Raw genomic sequence first — 12,572 nt, 5'->3', positions numbered from 1 at the left:
ACACACACACACACACACACACACACACACACACACACACACGCGGTGGTGGGGCGTGTCTGAGACTTGTCAGCCAATGCTTGGGAGACTTAAGGAAGGCTAAAAAGTTATTGACAGACTGCAGCATACAAAGTCTAAACTTATCATCCTTAAGGTCCCTCTCATTCTGGCCTGAGTCCAGTCACACCTGAACCATTCCCCAATGTGCCATGTCCTCAGTGTGTCTGCTTCTCCCTAGAATATTATTTTCTAGTCCCTTGTCATCAGCTTTAAAAAAATGTATTTGCTTTATTGTCTATATATGTGTGTGAGGGTTTTCTGCCAGAGCAGTAAGTGCTCTTAATCTCTGAGCCATCTCTCTAGCCGATTTTAAGATTTGTTTTATCTATTTTTTTATTTTTATTTTTAAAGATAGATTTATTCGTTTGTTTGTTTATTTTTTAATGTATGTGATAGTATACTGTCACTCTCTTCAGACACACCAGAAGAGGGCATTGGATCCCTTTACAGGTGGTTGTGAGCCACCATGTAGTTGCTGGGAATTGAACTCAGGACCTCTGGAACTGCTCTGGAAGATCAGTTAGTGCGCCTAACCACTGAGCCATCTCTCCAGCCCTGTGTTTGTTTGCGTTTTGTTTTGTTTTTACAAATTATGTATACATATCTCTGTGTGGGCAAGTGCATCTGAGTACAGGTGCCTAGGACTCTGCAATGCTTGACACGTGCTACCATTGAGCTATATCCCTAGTCTCGATGGCTTCTTGAGGATAGAATAACAGCTAACTTCTGTCTCAGGGGCCCAGCATGTCCACATTGTAGTGGGACTCTTTTTTTTTTTCTTTTGGTTTCGGGACTCTTTTAAGTGCTTACCAAATGATCATGTTTGGTCTGTGGTTGCAGGTGACTTCTGTGACTCCAGCCTGTGCCTGAACGGTGGCACCTGCTTGACGAGCCATGACAATGACATCTACTGCCTCTGCCCCGAAGGCTTCACAGGCCTCGTGTGCAATGAGACTGAGAAAGGTACCTGCTCCCCGTGGCTTGCCTCCCCTGTCTCTTCCAAGTGGGTAGCCCTTGTTCCAACGATTTCAGTATGTGGGCAAACTGATCCTTTCAGAGACCCTCTTGGGTCCAGGATGGTGGTGGCAGGGAAGAAAAGAGACTCATTTGGATAGACCGCTGGAGGCTGGGTCACGTGCTGCCCTTTGCTGTGTTCCCAGCCCTTTTTAGACCACCTCTCCATCTGATGTGTCTCCTCGCTTCCAGGGCCGTGCTCCCCAAACCCTTGCTACAATGATGCCAAATGTCTGGTGACTGTGGACACACAGCGAGGGGACATCTTCACCGAATACACCTGCCAGTGCCCTGTGGGTTACTCGGGCATCCACTGTGAAACCGGTAAGCACTGGGGGGCCTGTTGCTGGGCACAGGCACTTGTAGTGAGGATGCCTCTGTGGAGACTGAGGAATGGGCAGAGTTCAGAGAGCATCCCATTGTCCCGTGCCAGGCTTCACACCTAGCTTTCTCTCTTGGGACTTCAGGCCAGGCCTAGTGTTGTTGTGGGGAATGAGAGTGTGGGGACCGAGGTCATGGGAATGCCATGTCCTGGAGACATATATTTTCAGAGTTAAGTCTTGGGACTCTTGTTCACCCCTAAGAAGAAATAGGTATGCTATTTAACTTGGAGCCAAGACCAGCTCACAGGGGTCAGGGAGGAGGGGGAGGGAGGCTGTGTTGTCCTGTGCTATAGGAAGGCTAGAAGCCTGGTATATAGGGAGGAGCTGACCTGTCTGACCTGTTTGGCTATCCCCTGGGCTCCAGAGGGCCCTGGGTGAGCACCAGCTAACACTGCTGGTGATAGTTCAATATGCTGCCCCCAACTCTGCCCTAAGCAGCATAGCAAGGCTTTTCTTGCCCTGTGTCACATGGGAAGGGCTGTGTTTAGATAAGGGAGAGAGAAAGGTGTGTGTGTGTGTTAGGGGTCCAGTTTTCAGCTCTCTAGGTCAGGAAGTGAACATCCTGGGGGCTATAGAAGAAGGAGCCAGCTGGGCTGACTACATGTGGGCTGGGCCCCAGGATGGGAGAATATAGACAGAGTCCCTGGGATGGCCCTGACTTAAGGAGACAGAGCAAAGGCCTGGTCTTTGAAGGCTGGACCAAAGCCAGATGAGCTTGAGATCCGTAGGGGGAGGATGGGGGAGCTCCTGATTGCTAAGGCAGGTGGAAGGCTGGGTGGAGCCAGGCAAGCCTGCTAATTACCGAGTGGAGCCGGGCTAACCATGGTGTATCTGGGTGTGAATTAGCTACGCAGCCTTCTCTGGGCTGCCAGGTCTAGAGTTGGCTCTAGGCTGGATGGTGGCACCTGGAGCAGAGGGTAGGTGGTGCCCATACAGGCTGCAGGAGTGAGGGGGTAGAGGGACTGCACTCTTCTTTGTTACACTGTTTCTGGTGCCAATGCCAAGGCTGCACCTTTGGGTCCCTTGGGGCGTGGAGATGGTGGGTATGAGGCATCAGCTGGCTGACCTGGCCCAGATCTTGGACTAGAGTCCTGTAGGTTATCCCTGGTTCCCCCCTGGTAGCAGAAGCCTGGGTACCCACTGTAGGTTTTCAGAGGGATGGAAAGGTCCTCTTGCCAACAGGTTTGATCGATATCCTGAGTTTCTAGTATCACGTTACTGGTTACGCAAAGGTGATGGGGCTGTGGCTAGGGACATGCTAACATATGATGGGTGTGTGGGTAAGGACTTGGTGGTCAAAGGTGCAAAGGATACAGAAGAAAGCAGAATGCTCCTCGTACTCTCCTCAGAAAACTGCTGAGGGGGATTCTACAAAGTACCATGGAGAGTCAGGTGTGATGCCAAAAGCCTCTAATTGGGGCCAAGGCAGGAGAATTCACAGGTCCAAGGCTAGCATGGGCAACTGGGAGTGTCCCTGTCTCAAAGCAGTAAGGACTGGGGATGTAGCTCAGTGGTAGAAGTCTCACCTAGCTTGTTCAAGTTTAGTCCCCAGTACTACACACATGCTAAGAAGATGACGAAAAGCCTGCTTTGTGTGGAGTTACCTTTGCTGTTCCGTACTGTCCAAGGCAACTCCGCTCCCAAAGCCACCCGTCCTGGGCGAGCCAGGGCTAGGGATGTGGAAGAAGAGGTCATCCTGCTTTTCTCTCCTACCAGAGACCAACTACTACAACCTGGATGGAGAATACATGTTCACCACAGCCGTCCCCAATACTGCCGTCCCCACCCCGGCCCCCACCCCCGATCTTTCCAACAACCTAGCCTCCCGTGAGTTAACTCTGCTGGCCCCTTGTCTCCTGTGTCTCCCGTGACGTCTTCTCTTCCATCTGCTGTCGGTGTCCCTTGGTGTTATCTGCTCTGAGTGAGGGTCTGAGGTTCTCTTGGTCTCTAGGTCCTCATCAGAGGCCACGTTGTTTTTTTCTCCTCTTGTCCTGTGGATATAACCGGGCCATGGAACTTTGGATCAGGCTTCCGATGGTCACTGTCTCCCTGCAGGTTGTTCTACACAGCTGGGCATGGAAGGGGGCGCCATTGCTGATTCACAGATTTCCGCCTCGTCTGTGTATATGGGTTTCATGGGCTTGCAGCGCTGGGGCCCGGAGCTGGCTCGTCTGTACCGCACAGGGATCGTCAATGCCTGGACAGCTAGCAACTATGATAGCAAGCCCTGGATCCAGGTAGGAAGGAACATAGGGCAGGATGATAGGGGACACAAAGAGAGGTGGCCACGAGTGATGTGTCTCTATATGGAGGGCAGCCTTGGGCCTGGAGCCAGTGGGCAAATTATGAGAAGAGATGGCCTTCTTTGATAAAGGGGCTTTGGCACCCATAGGCCTCTTGGGGTCTTGGAACTTGGGCTTTTCAGAGCGTAGGCTCCAGAACCTCGGGAGAGAAACCAGCCCCTTGGAGAAAGAACCTAGTGAGCTAGCCCGTTGGGTTTGGATGGGAGGAACTTGATGATGAAGAGACCCATCTTTCTTGCCCCGGGGTCCAGGTGAACCTTCTGCGGAAGATGCGGGTATCAGGTGTGATGACGCAGGGTGCCAGCCGTGCCGGGAGGGCGGAGTACCTGAAGACCTTCAAGGTGGCTTACAGCCTCGACGGACGCAAGTTCCAGTTCATCCAGGATGAAAGCGGTACCGGAGACAAGGTGGGTCTTAGGAGAGGAATCTAAAGTCAGGACCCCTAAGAGTCTAGCACTGATTGAGAAGCAAGAGAAGCCTGAGTGGTAGGGTTGGGGCGAATCTCCCAGTGTCCCTTGGTATGTAGACATGGATAGACCTTGATCGTGTTTATGTTCTGTGATTGCAGGATGCAATCTCACCCGATCGAGGCTCAGAGTAGTAGTGCCCTGCCCTGGAAGGGGTGGTGGTTGTGGTAGATTTGGGCTCCATTCTGAACATTTCAGGGCTACAGTGTACAGTTGTGAAGGTGTAATTAACAAAGTGGGCACCGTTTACAGCACAGATACCACACAGGTCTGTACTGCTGTTATCAAAGTCTTTTGAGGATGTACACAGAGAGAGGCCCTCTAGAGAGCCCCACGTGAGCTGGAGTTTATGCCCGGGCCCTGCGATGACCAACAAGAAGGTGACAAGGACACTGTTCTGATGGTGGTGGTGGACAGTCAAAGCCAGGGTTGCAGGCTCAGTACATGTGGGTTCCATGGAGTCTGTTCTTCCACCCACTGATGGCCTCTCAGGCACGAAGGGGAAGAGGCAAACTTGCTTCCTCCTCCAGTCCTCCCCCTTCTCTTCTAGGAGTTTCTGGGTAACCTGGACAACAACAGCCTGAAGGTTAACATGTTCAACCCGACTCTGGAGGCACAGTACATAAGGCTGTACCCTGTTTCGTGCCACCGTGGCTGCACCCTCCGCTTTGAGCTCCTGGGCTGTGAGCTGCACGGTGAGTCCGAGATGAAGCTTCCTCTGATGTTGTGAGCTGCTCAGGGGCTACTATGGAGACTGACCCCTTGCGTCCCGCCTGGGAGTTCCAGTTATGTGCTGTCTGCCATGCCAGTCCATTGCTCTGGGCATTTTGGTTGGTCATTTCACATCTCAGTATTTCTGCTCATTTTGGTTCCTGGTGCTTCTAGAATAGCCAGTGAATTCTACCATTGCAGGGGAATTGTCTGTTTTCTTTGTTGCTGTGTTCCCAGGGCCTCAAACACGTGGGTGCTTAGTTAATCTTTGATGAGGGATGAATGAATGAATGAATGGATGGAAGGACACCTGGCTGCATTATTCATCCGAGATACCTAGCCGGGAGGTGCAAGCATAGAGCTTTCCCTGCAAGCGTCTGCCACCAGCGTTGTGTCAGCATGCAGGTGCTTCTAGGACTAGCTTGGAGTTTGGTGCTTCTGCAGACAGGGGGACTAGAAAGGGACAGATTTGCTGCTGAACCAGGGAGATTACTCTCTGAAGAGGACCTTCTGACCAATCCTGCCATCTAGTTAAAGCCCCACTGTCTCTTTTTGAGACTGGTTTCTCTTTGCAGCCATGGCGCCACCTGCTGGCCACATGGGGGTAACTATAGGGCTGGCTCTGCTGGACTGGAGAGCTCGCCCCAGACCCGCTGGAAGCCAGAATACTTGGAATAGTGGGCTGTGCCTTCTTTCCCTTCAATGGCACTGCTTCCTGTTTCTGCATTTTAGATACCACCTAGAGCTGAGTTTTGGGTCTCACTGTTTTTTTTTCCCCTTAAGTGCTAGCGACTCAGGGTTTGTGAATACTAGCCACAGGTGCCACTACTGAACCACACCCAAGCCCCGGTCTATTTTGTTTTGTTTTGTTTTGTTTTTGAGACAGGATCGCTCTACATAGCCCTGGCTGTCCTGAGATTCACTGTGTAGACTAGGCTGTCCTTGAACTCACAGAGATCCACCTGCCTTTGTCTCCTGAGTGCTGGGATTAAAGGCATATGCCATCATGCCTACTCCCTTCCCCTTTAAAAGTATAGAGTTAAGCTAGTAAGAAGTCAAACTTGGCCCTTGTGCTCAAGAAGCCAATTGAAACAGCTAAATTAATGGTCAAACGTGGGAATATGGACATATAAGGGAAGATGGACACAGATCCACTAGTCTCTCCAAGTCCATCTTTGGGGTCCTGAACTGTGTTGAAAGTTTAAATAGAGGGCCAGGGACATGCATGTCTAAGCAGTCCTGAGTTATTGTCCCGCCCACTGCTGACTCATCATTGCCTGAGCTTCTGTTTCATCCTGGTCTGGCAAGTTGTTAGAATGTATAAAACCTTCAGGGAGGGAGGTTCCCCCTTCTCCGGCAGGGCACGGGATTCCTGGGTACATTTGCATCTGTTGGCACCCTTTGTTTCAGTAGTCTGATAATCAGAGGGAGAGACACAAGTATCTTTTAGAATATTGATTTTTGCCAGGAAGGTTATCCTGCTCCTGGGGCCATTGCCTTTTGCTTCATGTGACTCCGTATCTGGCAAAGGACAGAACACGGTCTGGTTTGGCCACTGCTCCCTGGGGTCACCCAGCCTTCACTGCTGGCTTAAGGCCTCTGGTTCTCTAAGTTGCCAGGATAGTGTAGCCCTGAGTGATTTAAGTCTTGGGGTGGGGCAATCTGAGAGTCATACCAGAGAATGAAGAGCTGTGCCCTCTGCCTCCTTCCCGCCTTTCTCTGTAATCCAGGCTGTTAGCTGGAGAGTGATGATGCAAATGTGTGTGTCTGTGTGTGTGTGTGTCTGTGCACTGTACATGGGTGAGGCCCAGGTGTCCTGGGAGTTCACAAGGCTTCCCAGACCAGGGTTGTTATTTTTAGCAGACAGTGTCTTGGGTAAATTAAGTGTTCAATTTAGACAGTTACTAAGTTTCCCCTAAATACTTAGATCCCAGGAAAGAACAAGTGAGACCTTTGACCTCATGAAACTTTTACTTTTGTTCTCTCAAAGGGAGTCAGAGGTGAGATTAGCAAATGAAAGGGCAAGATGGCTGAGTAGTTCAAGGCACCTGCTGCTGTTCCAGAGGACTTGGGTTGGTTTCTAGCGCCCACATCAGGTGGCTCACAACCACGAGGAAGCACGAGGAAGGCCAATTCCGGTGGTCCCAGTGCTTTCATCTGGCCTCCATGTACTGCACACATGCAGTGCTTCTACAGCAACCCAGGCTAACACACAAATAAATAGATATGGTGCCTAAACACTCAGGCACATATTATAAAGAAGAGAAAAGAAGAAAGATCAGCTAGCAGCCAGAAGTCTGAAGGAGGAAGTGGTGGGGTCATGGGGAGCAGTGTGTGTGTGTGTGTGTGTGAGTGTGTGTGTATGTGTGTGTAGGATTCTTCAGCTGGAGAGCCAGTCCCAGGAAGATCTTAGAAAGAGTATGCTAGGTGGAGACTTGCAAGGACAAAGGTCCTGGGGCTTGTTGAAGGATAAGAACGTCTCTGGGGCTGCATCCTAGAGTGTGCAGGGAGGCTTGGAGAGTGGTGAGCTCCATAGACCAACTCTCAGCATCTTCCAGCTCTACTCTGGAGCTGCTGGGGCAGAATTTTTAATTTAGTTTAATTTCCAGTTCTGGTGGGTTTTTAAAAAATATGTATGTATGTATGTATGTATGTATGTATGTATGTATGTATGTATGTGTATGAGTGCTCTGTCTGCATGCACCCCTACAAGATAGAAGAGGACAGCAGATCCCATTACAGATGGCTGTGAGCCGCCGTGTGGTTGCTGGAAATTGAACTCAGGACCTCTGGAAGAACAGCTAGTGCTCTTAACCTCTGAGCCATCCCCCCCCCCCCCCCCCCGGTTCTAGTGATGTCACCCAGGGCAGATACTCTGTCACTGAGCTAAATCTCCAGAGTCTGTCTCTTTAATTTTTAAGAGATAGGGTTTTGCTATACAGTCCAAATCACCAAAGACACTGTCTGCTAAAAATAACAACCCTGTCTGGGGAGATTTATGGCCTCCAGGACACAGGGGCCTCACCCCAGGTTGGATCGTGCAATTCTTCTGCCTCAACCTGCTAGGATCACAGGAAGGTACACCATGCCTGGCCAGCTTGTTTATAAGCTCTGCCATGTCTGTGGAGAGCTACAGAGGGTCTCACTTCACAGAGGAGGGAGGAGTTGGCCCCCAGAGAGGCAAGGACTTGTGCATGCATATCCCGAGGTCATGGTCTCTAGTTTGCCTTCTCTGGGAGGCCCATGACAGGGGACAGGGATGGTTGTACAGGGTCCCACTCCTAGGAGATGAGGATAATGAGTAATGTCTGCAAAGTAGTCCCAGGGTAGTGGCTGCCTCAGCATGTCCCTGTCCTGGGCCCAAAGGATGAACAAGCTCACAGCCCAGGAACCTCTTTGGAAGCAGAGTGATGTCTAGCCTTTTGTATTGGGTAGCTCAGCCGGCACCTTCAGCGAGATTGGGAGGCAGGCATTTGGGGGACACACTTCCCTGGTGAAAATGTGACTCTTTATCCCCTCTGCCCCACCCACTCTTCTGCCTTTCTGGGGATGTGGTGGGGTATGAGAGACTCGAATTATCCGCCCAGGAGGTTTCCTTTCTACCTAGCATTACCTGTTCATCCAGGAGCCCTATGTGTGCAAACTTGTCGGCCATTCCTGAGAGTGAGCCTGGAGGCAGAGGGCGGGGACAAAGGCTATTCTCAGGGTCTACACCCCGGCATGCCAAAATGTTGGGGTGAGCCAAGGCCCTCTTAAGGAATGCTCTCGGGAAGGGCACAGAAGCAACCCCCAAACTCCAGGAATCCCTGGGCTTCAGTAGCCTGTAACCCCTGGAGGGTAGGGATGCTTGCTATACATTGCTGGATGGCCAGGGCTTTACAGGTCCCAGCATGGGGGATGATGTCATATTGGTGTGTCGGTCAGGATCAGGTCTCTTGAGATGTGGATACCTCTCTGTGGTTGGGGCAACATCTCTCTGCCTCCGCTTTCTCATGGATAGGATGGGGTTGCTGAAAGCTACTTACTTGTTCAGTGTGCTCTGTGACTAAAGTAAGTCTATGATACCAGGAAGCACCCAGTTGTGTGAGGTGACCTGAGGGAAGGGAGGGAGTGCTAGGAGTAGTCTGGCCGTGTGGGTCAGGGGGTCTAGGTGGTCCTCTAGGTGCAAGTTGGGATGGGGTGGGGTTGGGGCTGAGTCCAGCTGACTGTAGTGAAGAGACAATGGAGAACTTGGTCTTGGAAGGCAGGTAGGAAGTCCAAGAGGATGCTAAGTTGGGCATCATGGCCTAGATCCAGATGTTAGGAAGCTGAGGCTGGAGGATCTTCTAATAGGTTTTTCCCCCCGAGACTGGGTTCTCTGTGTAGCCCTGGATGTCCTGAAAACTGGAGTCCAGGAGTTCAAAGGCTAGTCTGGGTGACACAGCTAGATCCAGCTCAAAAAACAAAAGCTGGGTTGTCACTCGGTTGGTAAGAGCGCTCACCAGAAGCCGTGGATTTGGCATTCAGCACCACATAACCTAGGTGTGGGGGTGCATGGCTGTAATTCCTTCACTCCGGCAGTGGAGGCAAGGGCCAGATGTCCAAGGTCATCCTTGACAGCATAGTGAGTTTAAGTCAGCCTGGGCGACATAAAATACTGCCTCAAAAATCAAACCAAACCAAACCTTAAACCAAAATAAAAGTCGTTTAGGAACCACAGCCGTTCCTCCTTTATCGTCTTGTACCTACACATACTGGTGACAGCCCCCTTTGCCCACAGGATGTTCTGAGCCCCTGGGCCTGAAGAATAACACGATTCCTGACAGCCAGATGTCAGCCTCCAGCAGCTACAAGACATGGAACCTGCGTGCTTTTGGCTGGTACCCCCACTTGGGACGGCTGGATAATCAGGGCAAGATCAATGCCTGGACGGCTCAGAGCAACAGTGCCAAGGAATGGCTTCAGGTGAGAGCGGTGGGATCTGTGACCCTGCCCAGCCCTGTCTGCTCTCCAAGGGATTTCCTGAAAAGCCTTGGTTTTTTTTGTTTCTTTTTCTTTTTCTTTTAACCAGGCCACCCCTTTTTTCTTGGTCCTGCTTTGATATGCTTACACACACACACACACACACACACACACACACTCGGGAGTAGTACCACCCCATCAGCTGCCACAGAGTTTCAAGGCTTGCCTGTGGGCAGCAGGGCAGGATGGCAGAGGGCACTTTAGGACTAAACCACTTCAGCAAAGCACATGTGTTCTCCCGCTCACTGTAACTGGGAAATCTCAGTAGAGAATGGAGAATGCAGATGGGGAAACTGAGTCCTGGAAGATTGTGTGGTGCTTACCTGCTGGTTGTGGGTGAGCTGAGCTTATAGCCTAGATCTGGGGACTGCCTGTCTAGGGGTCAGTTTCCAGGATAGGGCAAGGACAAACCTGGGCTGGAGGTGCTCAGTCGGAGTTGGGTTCATCAAGAGCCACCTGCTCTTGGGCTCTCTGAGGACCATGTAAGGCTCCAGGCAGCCTGACAGGTTTCAGAAGCAATTCTCACTCCTATAGGCTGTGGTCTCTTGGCTTGTCCATCATACCCCAACATACATCTGATGCAGGAGCTGGCAGGGTCGGCCAAGGCCTGGACCTCTGAAATGCACTTCACCGAGCTTTACTGTGCTGGAGTTTGTGGGTGTCAAAGTGGATTATTTATGTGTCTTTATGTTTTCCTTCACATTGGAGATAGAACTCTGGGTTTTGGGCATTCCAGACCAGTGCCGTGCCACTGAACTATATCTCCTGTTCTTGGCATTTTGAGGCAGGGTGTTGCTATGTAGCCAGGCTGGACTTCCTCTCCATTCTCAGCCTCCCGAGTTCTAGGGTTATAGGTGAGCCACCATACATGGCTTTATGCTCATTTTATGGAAGAGTGTCTTAGGGTTACTATTGCAGGGATGAAACACCATGACCAAAAAGGAGTTGGGGAGGAAAAGGCTTATTCAGCTTACACTTCCATATCACTGTTCATCACTGAAGGAAGTCAGGGCAGGAACTCAAATGGGGCAGGAGCCTGGAGGTAGGAACTGATGCAGAGGCCCTGGAGGGATGCTGCTTATTGGCTTGCTCCACATGGCTTGCTCGTGTGCTTTCTTATAGAACCCAGGGCCACCAGCCCAGGAATGATTCTACCCACAGTGGTCTGGGCCCTCCCCCACAAATCACCAATTGAGAAAATGCTTACAGCTGGACCTTATAGAGAGGCATTTTTTTTTTCTCACTTGAGGGTCCCTCCTTTCAGATAACTCTAGCTTGTGTCAAGTTGACATAGGACTAGCCAGCACAAGGAGGAAATGCGCTAGCAGGCCATCTCCAGTGTGTCTGTCTGTCTTTACACCTTCTTGAAGAAGGCTCCAAGCGAGAACAATGTTGTTTTTTCCTATAGGTTGACCTGGGCACTCAGAGGCAAGTGACAGGAATCATCACCCAGGGGGCCCGTGACTTTGGCCACATCCAGTATGTGGCGTCCTACAAGGTAGCCCACAGTGATGATGGTGTGCAGTGGACTGTATATGAGGAGCAAGGAAGCAGCAAGGTGGGTGTCTGTCCGGCTACACTTCCTGGGATACTGTGGGGTTCTGATGGGTGGGGGAGGTGGCCGACTGTGGAGCACTACTCCTGACACTCCAGTGGTTTCCAGGTCTTCCAGGGCAACTTGGACAACAACTCCCACAAGAAGAACATCTTTGAGAAACCCTTCATGGCTCGCTACGTGCGTGTCCTCCCAGTGTCCTGGCATAACCGCATCACCCTGCGCCTGGAGCTGCTGGGCTGTTAATGCTCAGCCCTGCCAGCCCAAATGATGAGGATGGCCAGAGGCTGAGGGGCCTCCTGGCCCTGCCTCCCGGGCCCTGCTGCCTTCTGTGGCTGACGACCTTCTCGGCCCTCCCTCCTGATTGTACTGGGGCTGGAGGCAGGAAGGGCCAGGGGGTTTCAGTGTTGCCTCTCACCCTTTCCCTCACCCTGCAGCCCCCACAGGCCTCCTGCTAGCCCCCTTCTCTCAGGCATTCTGGGGGAGTCGGACAGGTCTGAGATGAATAGAGAAGAAGAGTGAAGTTGGGGTACGTGGGCTGTCTGTACCAACCACCCCAAGTCCTAAACTTCCTGCCAGGGCTTGACTCAGGACTGAAGGGAGCCTCTGACTGCCCATCCCTCTCTGCACACCACACATTCCTCCATGTTCCATTCCGGGAAGGAGAGGCCCACGCCCGCTTGCTGTCCCTTGGGTCACCAGATCCTGCCTCTTATCTCCTGAGACGCCTCTTGACCCTTGCACTGGAGCCTCAGTTGACAAGGAGACTGGCGGGTCTGGAGAGGTCGGTGGGCTCTGGGTGGTTGGCAGGTTGGCTGTGGGACCTCTGCTGGCTTGCTACCCAAGTTAACAAGCAGATTCCAAAATACATTCGTGTTCTCCACTGGACCCTCTGTGCCTCCTCATTGCCCTGTTCCAGCCAGACTGCCCGGTGCTGCTCCCTGCCTTGACCTCTAACCCTGTCCTCTTGAGCTCAACACTCTTATGCCACTCGCCAGACTGCAGATAGCTTAAGAGCAGGAGTGGGGGTTGGGGGCGCTAGGGGTGGATGCAGTTAGGAAGAGGTTTCCCTGTCCTC

At 51.7% G+C, this 12,572-nt stretch overlaps 1 protein-coding gene across 2 annotated transcripts in view; it reads left to right on the top strand.

Moving 5' to 3' along the window:
* The window catches only part of Mfge8 (milk fat globule-EGF factor 8 protein), a 15,195-nt gene extending 2,813 nt beyond the window's left edge, over positions 1 to 12,382 (top strand). Inside the window, exons 2-10 of one of the 2 annotated variants that reach the window (XM_021166962.1) lie at positions 901 to 1,023; positions 1,267 to 1,398; positions 3,174 to 3,284; positions 3,513 to 3,694; positions 4,012 to 4,167; positions 4,778 to 4,922; positions 9,698 to 9,882; positions 11,348 to 11,497; positions 11,603 to 12,382. In XM_021166962.1, the coding sequence (XP_021022621.1) occupies positions 901 to 1,023; positions 1,267 to 1,398; positions 3,174 to 3,284; positions 3,513 to 3,694; positions 4,012 to 4,167; positions 4,778 to 4,922; positions 9,698 to 9,882; positions 11,348 to 11,497; positions 11,603 to 11,740 (1,322 nt within the window). In that variant the 3' untranslated portion in view covers positions 11,741 to 12,382. The remainder of the gene's footprint in view (positions 1 to 900; positions 1,024 to 1,266; positions 1,399 to 3,173; positions 3,285 to 3,512; positions 3,695 to 4,011; positions 4,168 to 4,777; positions 4,923 to 9,697; positions 9,883 to 11,347; positions 11,498 to 11,602) is intronic. The other variant, XM_021166963.1, reaches the window with a different exon arrangement.
* The last annotated feature ends 190 nt before the right edge of the window (positions 12,383 to 12,572 follow it).

This window comes from Mus caroli, chromosome 7, assembly GCF_900094665.2.
Source record: "Mus caroli chromosome 7, CAROLI_EIJ_v1.1, whole genome shotgun sequence".
In the NCBI taxonomy this organism is placed as follows: Eukaryota; Metazoa; Chordata; class Mammalia; order Rodentia; family Muridae; genus Mus; species Mus caroli.
Note: the sequence above shows the minus strand (reverse complement) of the source record. Positions and strands in the feature narration are given on the sequence as shown.